This window comes from Carcharhinus amblyrhynchos, chromosome 15 (genome assembly GCF_965287045.1).
Source record: "Carcharhinus amblyrhynchos chromosome 15, sCarAmb.v2.hapA, whole genome shotgun sequence".
In the NCBI taxonomy this organism is placed as follows: domain Eukaryota; kingdom Metazoa; phylum Chordata; class Chondrichthyes; order Carcharhiniformes; family Carcharhinidae; genus Carcharhinus; species Carcharhinus amblyrhynchos.
The window spans coordinates 51,317,564-51,331,665 of NC_137338.1; the positions used below are offsets into that span (position 1 = coordinate 51,317,564).

At 39.8% G+C, this 14,102-nt stretch overlaps 1 protein-coding gene across 2 annotated transcripts in view; it reads right to left on the minus strand.

Annotated features, from left to right (window-relative positions):
- tab3 (TGF-beta activated kinase 1 (MAP3K7) binding protein 3) overlaps positions 1–14,102 on the minus strand; it is a 107,637-nt gene that overhangs the window by 11,567 nt on the left and 81,968 nt on the right. The window contains exons 6-7 of one of the 2 annotated variants that reach the window (XM_080203921.1): positions 13,465–13,557; positions 112–207 (exon numbers count right to left, since the gene is read on the minus strand). In XM_080203921.1, the coding sequence (XP_080060047.1) occupies positions 112–207; positions 13,465–13,557 (189 nt within the window). The remainder of the gene's footprint in view (positions 1–111; positions 208–13,464; positions 13,558–14,102) is intronic. The other variant, XM_080203922.1, reaches the window with a different exon arrangement.

A 14,102-nucleotide genomic window follows, 5' to 3' on the forward strand; every position in this document is an offset into this window, starting at 1 on the left:
CAAGAACAATAAGTTTATTTAAAAAAACATTTTGGACTGGTCCTTTTGCCTTATGAGCTGAGAATATCTACTCCAATCTGGTAGTCAGGTGACATTCAAGGAAGTACCCACCCTCAGCTGGAGCAGCCTGGAAATCAGAGGAGTCCTTCTTTAACTTTGAAGTCACACTAATTTTCCTTGCTTTTCTCTCTAGAGTACCTGAAGGGTCTGTACAAGACAAGTCATGAAGATTGAGAGGGATAAAAGGGGCAAACCTCTGAAAACCTACATCACAACCCCAACACACACGTAAGACGCCACAACTAGATACAACACAAAGCACATTTCTTAAACATTTATCTAGCTATTTCATATCACTAGGGTAAAGTATAGAATTAAAAAAAAATCCAACAAAACATAGGAGCAGCTGACACCTTCATGAAACCCAAAGATTCATGCACAGACAATCCTGCACAGACATCATTGGTGGGATAGCACTAAGGTGAGAAAATAACTTACAAGTTCTTCAGTTTTGCTGTGATGTATGTCCCCGGGTTGCCCACAAGTTTGGTTCAAGAATATCATTCCCACCCAAAGAATAATGGACCTTAACAGGACCAGTAGGTGTCAAAATAAAACCAGTTACTAGATGGATGCCTGTTGGACTATTAGATTGTGAAGACAAGTTTATGATACCAAGCAGGATTTTATTCTTTCTGTATTCCACTGGCTACATTCATAAGCTCCTGAAACCTCAGGCTACTCAGGTGTTTGAATGTTAATATGAAGCTTCTAAAATGGATTCTTTCAAAATAAATACACTGCATGTGAGGAGAATGTTTTCTGTAAGGAAAAAGAAACCTTACAGGCTGAGTTATGAAACATTTTCATTTTGTGCATTTTAAACTACAACATGAAGGCTTGAGTTTAATTAAGTATCTTCTTCCATCTTTTAGTTTGTTAAAAAGGATGCTAATGTTCAATTCTCACCCTGCAACACCTTTGCACAATTGAGCTGTAACAAATGGAACAGATTGGTATTATTCCATCTCCAATTCAACTACACCAAATAAACGATGCAGTTGATTTATCCCAGATGAATATTATTTTGAAATCTGATTTTAAGATTTACATTTTCTGAGATGAAGAATTAAATTGGAGCTGTGCAAATTTTCATCTTCTCCAAGTTGGTATAAAAATTTTAACAACATGACAATGAGGTTTTACATGCAAGCTCCTTCCAAGTCTTATTTTCTCATTCTGCTCCTCCATTTATGCCACACCATAAACACTGAATGAGGAGTGCACTTTCCACATTGTCTACATCATCTCCTGTGCCTCAACAGCTAGTTTGAGTAAGAAGTGACTGGGATATCCTCATATTACTCTTCTCTTCAGCAGCACGGTGGCAGCGTTTAGCACTGCTGCCTCACAGCGCCAAGGACCCAGATTCAATCCCGGCCTTGGGTGACTGTGTGGAGTTTGCACATTCTCCCCGTGTCTTCGTGGGTTTCCTCTGGGTGCACCCACTTCCTCCCACATTCCAAGATACGCGGGTTAGATTGATTAGCCATGCTAAATTGACCGTGTCAGGAGAATTAGGAGGGTAAGTATGTGGGGTTACGAGGATAGGACCTGGGTAGGATTGTTGTCAGCGCTGACATGGGCCAAATGGCCTCCTTCTGCAATACAGATTCTATGAAACGACTTCATCTGTTTTCAATACTTGAGGACTGAAATAAGATCATGATTTCAATGTTTTGCAGGGATAAAACCTGACAGCATTGCAGAATGCGATCAAACACCAATCTACCCCATTTAAACAATGGGAATGCCTCAAGTTTAGAAGCACTTTCTACTATGCTAAAACTACAAATATAGGAGATATTAGCCATTAAGCCTACTACAAAAGCTTGACTTTTGTGATTGTGGAAGGCAAATATTCTAACATCAAAGTTAAATGAAAACTTTCTAGCAAATGTTCGCTCACAATCAAACTCTCCACAACAAATGAGTCACACACAGTACTTTGTACAAAACATGGTTTCTTCTTCATGGGCTTGGAGGAGAAACGAACAAGTCACACATTGTAACCTGTAACACAAAGCGTTGTGTTAATATGTCACTAATTATGGTCGATACTTTTTCCACTAGTTCCAGTTGTTTGTTTCCCACTCCACTCAATCTGAATCAAGTCACTAGCTCAGTAATGACTAAAATACAGTATCACATGAAATACCATTTACACCAAATTAAAACAAATTACTTGGACAACTTTCAAAAAAATTTGTATTTTGCAATTTCTTGCTGCTCCCTTATAAAAACACTCCATAACTTCAACACTTAATCTAGGCTAGCACTTCAGTGCATTACTGAGGCATTATTAGAGATGGCATCTTTTGCAAAGAAGCTAAGGTTCTACCTGCCTGCCATAGTGACTACACATATCCAAGAAGAGAAGAATTCTCTGGGCCAACATTCCTCCTTTAGTCACATCAGAATAAACAGATTTATTGGTCGTTTCTGTATTTGCTTTTTGTGGCTGCAGCATCTGGCTACAGAAGTGTCATCTTCAACTGTCCCTAGATTCAATTCAGTCATGAGTTTCTGACTTGGATCTGCAGGTAACTAAACAGGCCGCTACGCGATTCAAATATCTTTGGGCGCATGGGGCAGGATGTCCCAGGAGATATACAGATCTAGAGTGCAATATTTGCTTCCTTTCCTTCTCTGCCACCACGCTGCCTCATCATTAAGACTTTGCATCCATTCTAATGGACAAGTTGCTGCTATTTTGAATGATTAGTAGCAAGCTCCTCAGTCATTAATGTCAATTCTACTGAACTTCAAGGAGAGTTTCAGAGTGCCATTGGACCATTTCCTTTGTCCTTCTTGGAATGTCCCATCACTTGGGAGCTGAGTGAGCAGCACATAGGGAGGAGACGCTCTCCAGCCATTTGATCAGAGTATCTATTTCAGTGAAGTTGATTTTATAGGACTTTCACCCAAATGCTTGTGGAAATGGCTTTAAGAACAGTCCGCTCATGAAATCCAGAGGATGCAACTGGAGCATCACTGCTGAAATTTCCTGAGCGCTCTAATATGTTGCTGATACATGGTCCAGGTTGCACTGCAATACAGGAGTGTGTTATTTGCTCTCCACAATAGAACTTTTGTTGATTTGGCGGTATTTGCTATCTACTGCGTTTTGCAATAATTTATAGAAAGCCAAGCTAGCATAGGTGATTCAGTGTTGGATCTATTTGTCAATGGTGATCTTTTGATAATTGTCTCTGTCAAAGCATGGGGAGTGCTCAGCATATTAAAGAACCTCTCCTTCAACATATATGGGAGGTAGAAAATTTCACTAACCAGATGTGCGTCAATCTGAGTTTTGTTTTGGCCACATTTAAAGACAAGCAGAGTTTCTTGTATGAATAATTGAAGAGATTGACAGTGGATTTGCAAATCTGATGTACAATGGATGAAAAACTGTAGATCATGCATGGTCAATTTAGTTTTGGCACGGTACTGGCTGAGGTTAGAGTTTTCCCATTTGCATGGTCTAACACCGACACTAGCAGGCAGAAGATCTTTGACGATGTGAATAGCCACCATCAAATAGATTGTAAATAGCATGGAGACTATCGCAGATGCAGATCAAGATTTTGAAGCGAACTGTTTCAGATCTCTCAAGATAGTTGCATTATACTATCAAGAAACAATGCAAGATTGTGAAGAAGTTTTTTGGATATCAAAACTTTTGAAGAACAATCTACAGAACCATTTAGTCAAATACTTTGGTCGTGTTGAAGCTAATTGTTTTTCCCCCATTCATTTGCTTGCTTGTCGCAACTCTCCCATTGACGCTGGTTCGCTCTTGGGCACCATCACAGTACTGCTGAGCTGTTGGAATGCTGCCTTCCTGACTGGTCACCTTGGATTGTTTTGACAGGCAACGTAGGCTGCTCATTTTTGTTCCAGGAGATGACTTTCAGCATAATTTTCATCGAATCAGTCACAAATACGTTGATTCAGCTATTGGTTGATTGAGCAAGAGTATTTCAGGACCAGGATTTCAAACCCAAAGTCATGATAAAGGTCTATCAGATAGCAGTGATCCCTATGCTGTTACATACTTCAGAGACTTGAACAACCTCCAGCTCGGCACTTCATAACACTGGACAAGAGTTACTAGCAATGTCTTTGTAAAACCAAATCTAGTGGCAAGAAAAGTTATCCAAGAGCAGCAGCCTCTGCCAGGCCAAGGAGCCCAATGAGATACTGATTATTCAAAACCAGCTCCACTGACTCGGACATGTCGTTCACATGCCTGACAAAAGACTTGCACCTGCAAAGAACTCCAGAAATGATCTAACATCTTTGCCAGCTCACAAGAGACCCTGCCTTGGGCCCAACCAAAGTGGAGATGGCTCATCCAGGAAAGCACCAAACAGAGACTTTTTCAGGAATACATGTGGGTGAAATTCAGAAGGAGCATGCAAATGTTCAAGCAACCCATCTAACCAATCCTTCAACCAAACGTGGCAGATTGCACACTGGACTTATCAGCCAACTCAGCACCATTGAACCAGAATGGAAGCAAATTATCCTTGATCCCAAGGGACACCTTAAAGCTAATGTGGCAAACATCATGATTCCAGGTGTGCTGTCGAAGGAAACTTGACATTCTGTATTGGGTATGCACTGCTGCCACTGCGCATCAGTGGTGGTGGGCATGGATGTTTAAGTTGATCAATGGAGTGACAATCAAATGGGGTGGCTTAGTACTGGATGGCACCAAACTTTGAGTGTTGTCGGAACTGAACTTATCCAGGCAACAGAAGTATTCCATCACACTCCTGTCCGTCTTATTGGTGTTTAAACTTGAGAAGCAAGAAGTGAGTTACTATGCTCAGAATTCCCAGCCTCTGACCTGCTCTTATAACCACAATATTTTTATTGCTGGCCCAGTTCAGCCTCCATTCAATGGTAACATGAAGCTGCTGATAGTGGGGATTCAACAATGGCGCTATTGAATATCAAAGGGAGATGGTTAGAGACTCTCTTGTTGGAGATAGTCTGTCGGGCACTTGCGCCATGTGAATGTTACTTGCATTTAACAGCCCAAGTCAAGATACTGTCCAACTCTCGCTGCATATGAACACGGACTACTTCTGCATCTGAACAGTACTGAATGGTGGTGAACATGTCAGTGAGCATCCCTACTTCTGAATTTGATATAGGGAAGGGCATTCATGTTGCAGCTGAAGAGGGTTCAATCTCGTACAATACCCTGAGGAGCTCTTGCTGAAGGCTCTTGGGACTGAGATGCTTGGCTTCCAACAACCACAAGTATCCTTCTTATACTCCAACCAGTGGAGAGAGCTCCTCCTTGTATCCACCCTGGGCCTCTTGATGCCACATTCAGTCAAATGCTGACTAGAGGTCAAAGGCAATGAGAGGAGTAAAGATTGTCTAGGACACCTGAAGAACTCCATGTTATGGGACCCTTTTGTCTAATCGAGCAGAAAGGGGCATCTGTTTAATAAGCCCAAGAGGGTACTTCTGACAGCACAGCACTTCCCCATGCACTAAAGGGTCAGCCTGGATAGTGTGCTGAGTGTTCTGATTCAGAGGCAAGAGTGTTAGCACTGAGCCAAGCTGACACCATTGTTTCAGTGAACACATAAGAAATAGGAGCAGGAGTAGGCCATCAAGCCCCTCGAGCCTGCCCTGCCATTCAATAAGATCATGGCTGATCTGTCGTGTCTCAGTTCCACATTCCCGCCCTCTCCCCATAACCCCCTTGCCTATCATTAACCTATCAACCCGCGTCTTAAATATATTTAGCGAGGCAGCCTCCACCACTTCAACAGGCAGAGAATTCCAGAGATTCATCACCCTTTGAGTGAAGAAGTTCCTCCTCAACTCTACTCTAAACCACCCCCCCCCCCTTTACCTTGAGGCTGTGCCCTCTAGTCCTACTGTCCTTTGAGCGGGAAGAGCCTCTCCACCTCTATCCTATCCATCCCATTCATCATCTTATACATCTCAATGAGATCTCCCCTCATTCTTCTAAATTCTAACAAGTACAAGCCTAGTTTATTTAGCCTCTCCTCATAGTTCAACCCCCTCAACTCCAGTATCAGCCTAGTAAACCTCCTCTGCACTCCCTCCAAGGCCAAAATATCCTTGCGTAAGCGCGGCGACCAAAACTGCACACAGTACTCCAGCTGCGGCCTCACCAGTGCCCTATACAGCTGCAACAAGACCTTCCTACTTCTATATTCAATCCCCTCGCTATGAAGGCCAGCATCCCATTCGCTTTCCTGACCACCTGCTGCACCTGCAGGCTGGGTTTTTGCAACTCATGCACAAGGACCCCAAGGTCCCTCTGCACCGTCTTGCCATGTAAGTAATAGTCCTTCCTACCATTATTCCTACCAAAGTGCACAACTTCACATTTGCCAACATTAAATTCCATTTGCCAGTTCCTGGCCCATTCGCCCAGCCTATCTAGATCCTTCTGCAGACTCTCCACACCCTCCGTGCAATTTGCCATTCCACCAATCTTGGTGTCATCAGCAAATTTCGACACCATACACTCGGTTCCCTCCTTCAGATTATCTATATAAATGGTAAATAGCTGAGGCCCCAGCACCGACCCCTGGGGCACTCCACTAGTCACCAACTGCCAATCCGAATAGCACCCATTGACCCCCACTCTCTGCCTCCTATTTGACAGCCAATCCCCTATCCACGCTAACACCCTACCCCCAACTCCATGCCCCCTGACCTTCTGCAATAACCTCTTGTGAGGCACCTTATCAAACGCCTTCTGAAAATCAAGAAACACCACATCCACCGGCTCTCCTCTATCCACCGCCCTAGACACATCCTCATAGAACTCCAATAAATTCGTCAGGCACAACTTCCCCTTAACGAAACCGTGCTGCGTCTGCTCTATCAAACAATTCTCAAGATGCCTCGCTATTTTCTCCTTGATGACGGATTCTAACATTTTTCCTACAACAGACGTTAAACTAACCGGCCTATAATTCCCTGCCTTTTGCCTGCCACCCTTCTTAAACAACGGCGTAACATTAGCCGTTCTCCAATCTTCCGGCACTTCCCCGGAATCCAGCGACGTTTAGAAAATAATCACCGAGGCATCCACTATCACCTCCGCCATTTCTTTCAGAACCCTTGGATGCATTCCATCCGGTCCTGGGGACTTGTCCACAATCAGTCCCTCCAGTCTGTCGAGCACCGCCTCTCTAGTAACAATAATGTCATTCAGGCCCTCCGCTCCTACCATCTTTCCATCACGAACACCCGGCAAATTATTCACGTCCTCCTCTGTGAAGACCGAAACAAAAAAGTTATTCAAGGCCTCAGCCATTTCCCCATCCCCTACCACTAAGTCCCCCCTCTCATCCTCTAAGGGTCCAACGTTCACCCTAGCCAGCCTCTTCCTTTTTATGTATTTATAAAAACACCCCATTCAATGAGCAAGGACGAACACTAAAATCATGACAATAACATTCAATGTGAACTATTAAAAATTCTAAAATTTACCCACTAATAAATTCCTCACATCTGGCAAAACACAATGTTAGGATTCATGAATCCAAATCTCAGACCTTAGCCAGTCTTCTACAGTTTCAGCTCTACCTATAGATTTATTGAAAACATCCCAAGCATATGGAACTATGGCAAATTGGCTGAAAATTCCCACAGTTTATTTTGACCTGTCTATTGACAAGCAGTTAAACCTTTGCATTACTGCTTCTAGCATAAAGCAGGCTGTTAAAGCACAAATTATAGCACAATTGCTGACTTAGAAAATCGAATGCGGGGAACATTTTGTAGCACTTTTGGATAGGTAGAGCAGCAGCAAAATTCAGCGTTCAAAAAGATATCTTCAATGACATTGCTCAGGGAAATTGGAAAGCTTCTGCACCAAGAGCATAGCCTTCGAGCTGAACTCGATCCTCATGGAATAAATTCAATGTAACTCTTATGGCTAATTTGAATTAGCTTTTGAAAAGTATCTCATGAAATTGTGGCTGAAAAAGTATATAGATTAATTAAATGAAAAAGCTGAATGACTGAAATACTGGACAATCTGACTGGTTTGCTTTTTACCCCCCCAGTGATAGATTTTCTTCTGAACAGGTTTATTTGGAATCACGAGCTTTCTGCACACTACTTCTTTGTCAGGCATCACTCACCTGATGAAGGAGCAACACTCCAAAAGCTCGCGATTCCAACTAAACCTGGTGTTGTGAGACTGCTTACTATACCTATCCCAGGCCAATGCTGGCATTGCCGCACCTGTGCTTCCTCGCTGATATTGCATTTTAAAATTCACAATATTTTGTGCGAATATATAAAATATTCACATCCCTAACCTCCTCCAAGCTAACCACACTCTCAGGTCTCTGCGCTTACCCAGTTGAAACCACAATGACATTTTAATTGCTCTATTACTAGTGACTGCATTTTCAGCTGCCAAGGTCCAAACTCTGGAGATTTCTCCTCAACCTCTGCACCTCTTATTAGCTTAGGACACTCCCTAAAATCTGTCATCTATATTGATATTTACTTTCGTGGCTTCATCTCAAATTTTATTTGAAATCACTTATGTTGAGCATCTGGAGATATTTTACTATGTCAAAGATATTACATAAATGATATTACAACATGACTACCAGATCATCTGTGGTATTGCTTAAGATATTATTTTATAAATGAATGAACGTGTTACAAGATGAATTAGTATGACTTAATGATGGTAACTACATAGTATTTTGCTAATTTTATGCTGTGAAGCTTTTGAAAGTACCCCAAGTGAATTATAGTTGCTATGGAAGTAAAAGTTCTTCCTTTATATCAACAGTTGTTCAGTGGTAGCTTGTCCACTCCCATTGTAGTTCATATCTTGCTGTTTCAAGTTCGTGCTTTGTGGGCAGCACCCGCCGCTTGAGGGAAGAAGCGCAAGCTGATATACTATATTTAGTATACCATACCAAAAAGTCTTGCATGGTATTGCTTGAGATATGTAATGCATTTAAGAGCTAGGCTAAATAATTGTGTCCCTTTACCAAAAAAACTCATTCAGCACTTCACTTTCCAACCGCAGGCCTTCCCTGCTTTTGTCTCTTAAAGATAATTAGTTACCACCATTAAAAACCTTCAGACATTCTACCAAGAGTTTGCTAGGCAGTGGCAGCTTTTCAGTGTAATTCATCTGAAATTGATGTGCCCAACTAAACCTAAAAGAATTTTAAGCAAAAATTACATTACAGGCAAACCAAATTTCCACAATTCTGTGTGCTATTTTAAAGGCAATGCATAATAAGTAAACCACGCCCCAGGACAAAGTAATAACTGTTGAGAGTTCCTGCTAAGTATCATTTACATGCTTTCATAAAAGCCCTAAAAATTAAGTTGTTGATGTTGGGCACCAGGAGACACTTAAGTGTTCTAAAAACTTTTAATCTTTAAAAATTTAGTACAGAACTAACACCAGTAAAACTAGCGAATGGTTCTGCATGTTTTTTAAAAATATTTTCAGCAATTTAAAATCAGTTGACTCAGGTGGTGGACTGACACTATCACAAATGATACAAACAGTACTTTCAGCTAGCCATTTAATCAAACTGAACCTAGTTACCACTCAAATATATCTTGAAGCAAAACTTTTTTTTAAGTTAATTTTAAAACAATGCACAATTGTTTTAGGTCATGGCTGATTGAGCAGAAACCAGAGAAAATAACATTCAAGAAAGGAACAATTTGCGTCAGAATTGCTGAGTTTACTTAAAACAGAAAATGAAACTTGTCATACTTTGGTATTTTGTGCAGCTATTTTCTGCTTCTTGATAAGAGTTGAAAAGAAACAAAGGTAGCTTGAGAAATTTGAATGTCAGGGTTTTGGTAGGTTAAAGTTAAGGCTGTAAGTGGCAACAGACCATTAAACCTGCATATTTAATGCTGTGAAATATTGTTTTTTGTTCAAAACCGAATTTGTCCCATCTGAGTGAAAAATGACAAAAACACTGCCCAGGGCATTCAAGTGATTTAGATGAACAATAAGACCAAATATTAAGTGACAAGAGGTTGTAAATCAAGAAACTGTGCAAGTGTAAACATAATTGCAATTAGTAATTTTTGCTTGATTTTTAGTTAACTTCAGGCATGCTATAAAAAAAATCCATTTCTTTTGTGAGTGATGCCACAAATTAAAGAATGATGCAGCACAGATGGTGGCGATTTGGCAGGATGTATTTGCACTAGTAATTCATCCCATTCCACGTTCTTTGCCAATAGCCCCACAAATGTATCCCTTTTAAGTACTGATCCAATTTTCTTTTCAAAGTTATTCTTGAAGCTGTTTTCAACACCCTTTCTGATAGCGCATTTTAGGTCATAACTTGTATAAAACAATATTTTTCCTCCCATTGCCTCTATTCTTTTGTCAATTCCCATGAATCTGCATCCTCTAAGTACCAGCCCTTCTTTCAGTGATTTTTTTTTAAACAAATCATTTGCAGTGTTTCAAAATCACTTCTGTAGGTGGTCAGACCTGTTGAGTTTATCCAGCATTTTCTGTTCTTATTCTGGCAGTGGATTGACACCAATTAAAAAAGCTTTACAATAAACCCACTTTCAGTTGTTTTATCAAACTATACTTAATTATCCTTGAAATATATGAAGGAACATTCTTAAATCATGCTCTTTAAAATATACATTTTAAAATGATGCATGATTGCACAAATTCATGACAAACTTTTTATTTAGCACGAGTTTAAGTAGCAACTAGGAAAATGTACATTCAGAACGTGCACAACTTGTGTCAGGTCTCTATGATTTTGAGCAACTTTTCATTCACTTTCTCAGTTCAATCTCAAGTAACTCAGATCTTTATTCCTCTGATAACATTCTAGTAAATGTCCTCTGCACCCTCCTTAAGGCCTTGCTTGACCTCTTTCATGAAATGTGGTGCGCAGGATTGAATGCAATTCTCCAGCTGGAGCACAATCAGTGTTTTGCACAAGCTCACCGCCACTCACTACTCTCAGCCCCTTAGCCAATCTGATACCCATGTGGCCACTGCCTCTTTAATTCTACATCATTAACAAGTCTATTATGTGGAACTTTATTACATGCTTTTGGAAAGTCCATAAGCAAAAGTCATTTTCTTTAATTAAGGTGGATGCAGAGGGTTGATTTCGCACCTCAGCTGTACCCTCTGCCTCCAAACCCATTCTTTGACTATCTTAAATATTAAATATCCATTCAATATTACCTGCTTATCTATTTTCACACTTCTTTCTCAGCCCTTCTTTTCCTTTTCCAGTTTTCCAATACTTTTATATTTAGCTTAGTCATTCACCTGTCAATCTTTGATTCCAATCCACCTGGGCAAAAGCCCTTTATAACTCAATGAAATTATTGCTCCTCTAATTGAATATTTTCACATTTGATATTTCACTGTCATTCTGTAACAACTCTAAGCCTAATAATATTGTGATCACACTTTTCCAAATATTCTCCCACTATTAACATCTGCCTTAGTCTTTAACACTTTCACCACCACGATCTTTTCCTTAAGGCCACCTCATCTTTGTCATTTAATCTCTCCTGAGCTCCAACTTGTCCCTGACTTTCTATTTTGTTCCACCTGCTCTCTTCAATAACAAAATCCACCATACTTCAACTGCTCTTCAGTTCTAAAGAATTATATAGACTTAATGTTCAACTCTTGTTTCTCTCTCCACAGATGCTGCCAGACCCCCAAGATTTCCAACATTTCCCTGTTTAGTATTCTCTTATGTGCTTGAAATATCTTGGTTAACTATTAGCTTTACAATTCCCTTGTCTGCATGATCTCCATTTCTGAACTATTCTTTACTATCGGGGTTTGTCTTTGGCACTGTTTTACACAACTTGCATCTCCTCTTTAACTCTTCATCCTGGTGTCCTTCCCCACTAAATTAGCATTTTATAACATACAGTAGCTTCGATAGTTAGAAGTGTCCACAAATAGACTTTCAAACAGAGCGTTTCAAACACATGGAAGGGTTGAGGCTAGGTAAAGATACAACTAAGTTAACCAAAAAAAATACATCCTTGTGACAGGATAGTCTAACAGGAACTGTTACTAGCAAGGTAGCATATGATCATTAATTGTTTACATTCATTGTTCCAGTGTAACTGCTCTGAACTAGGGATCACAGTATCAACTTTTTCGAATCTACAAAAATAGGGATAAAGGTTATTTGTCAAAACTACCTTCAGGAGGATAGAGAATAGAAATATGGACATTAGATAAAATTTAATGAAAATAAATAAGCAATTCAGTTTGGAAAGAATAAACAAAAGCATACAGACTAAAGACTAAAATTTCTAAAAAGGGATAGAGAAACAAACACTTAGGGATTCAAAATTTCACACCTTTATAACTGGGAAGCTAAGTTAATAAGATCAAGGGAAAAAGTTTGAGGTTCTAGATTTCATGAATAGGGGTATCAAGTACAAAAGCAAAAAGTTAATGTCTGGTTTTAAGTATTTGTCTTCAGGATAGATATTGAGGTTGTGGAGACTTGGTTAGATTAGTTTAATTAGGGCCTCATAGATCTCAATAAAAGCTCAAAAAGCAATCAGGTGGAGAAATCTAAATCTGGAAGTAACCACGAGAAAAACAGATTTCACTAAACAACTAACCAGTGACAGAGATAAATTTATCACAAAAACATCAAGGAGATTTGACAGTCAGCAGCATATAGAATATCCAAACAAAAGAAGTGGATGGATTTTTTTTATATATAGGTTGAGATGGATCTAGATTGATTGTGCTTTCATGCATTTGGAATAGACGCAAGGGGCCAAACTGTCATCCCAAGATCTTGCAAAAGTGATAGAATTCATAATTTGTACTTATATCTGTGTCATACTTTCAAAACATAGTTACAGATCTAATCAAAGGCCTAACTTGATCTATTTTACTTTCTTACTAGATTAAACCTGACTCAAGTTGTGTATTGTATCTTGTGTATTGTATCTTACTCAAAAGAGCCCCACTTCCTCTCCAACATCTAACTAATTGAAATTGCAATGAAACAACCTACCCTCTAACACATTTTATGTAGTTCAAGTACAGGCATAAGTAGACTGAATTTTATCCCATCAATTCTATTAAGAAAATATTCTCATTGAATGGAGGCTACCTCCACTCTAATACCATCCATGAGTTTACTTCTCTATTATTTGGGTATAGATGGATAATCAAGATAGCTGAACAGAGGTATATCCCATTTTCTCATGGATGTGGCATGTGAGTTAATGATTAGGATAGGCATTTTCTAATCCATAGTGCTATCCCTGTTTTCGGTTAAAAGTCAAAAAAGTCTAACACATTTGTAAGAAAATAAACATCAAGAACAATATTGAACAGAGTATCAGTCAGTAACTTACCTTTTTTGCTATGCTTTGGGGGAACAGCTCCTACAGGGCCAGTAAGTCCAATGTTGTCATAAAAATTATTAATGGCTTTTGGGTCAAAGTTCCCTGAAATTAACATAAATGGAAAGAATTAAGGAACAAGATTTCAAGCTAACTTTTAAAATAGCATTCAAACAAGCACAAATAACTAAAACATGACAAGCAACAGTTTAATTATGGGACTCAAGTTTGGGATGAGGCAGGAGGAATACAGGCTGCGCAAGGGGATGGAGCAGTTGAGATGTGGGGCATGGGAGGATAGGCCAAAGAAGATTGGAATGCAGTGTGATGTGGCAAAGGCAGCTGCAAGAGCAAGTGGGAGGAGGGAGGAATGAGGAAAGAGGGAGTGAGGAGAGGTGACCTGCTGAAGGGAGGGGAAGGAGACGTGAGCAAGTTGGGGGGCAGGGTGCGCGATGAAATAAGAAATCTCATAGGCATACTTCCATTTATTTTGTGTTTTCCAAGAACCTGATTTATAGGAAACTTTATATTTCCAACTACTAGAGATTAGACACTATTCATAATGCATTGTTTTACCATATGGTGCATATGTCCTTTTGCTCTTTTATCCAAAGTAAATAACCCTATATTTATCCACAATACATTTTGTA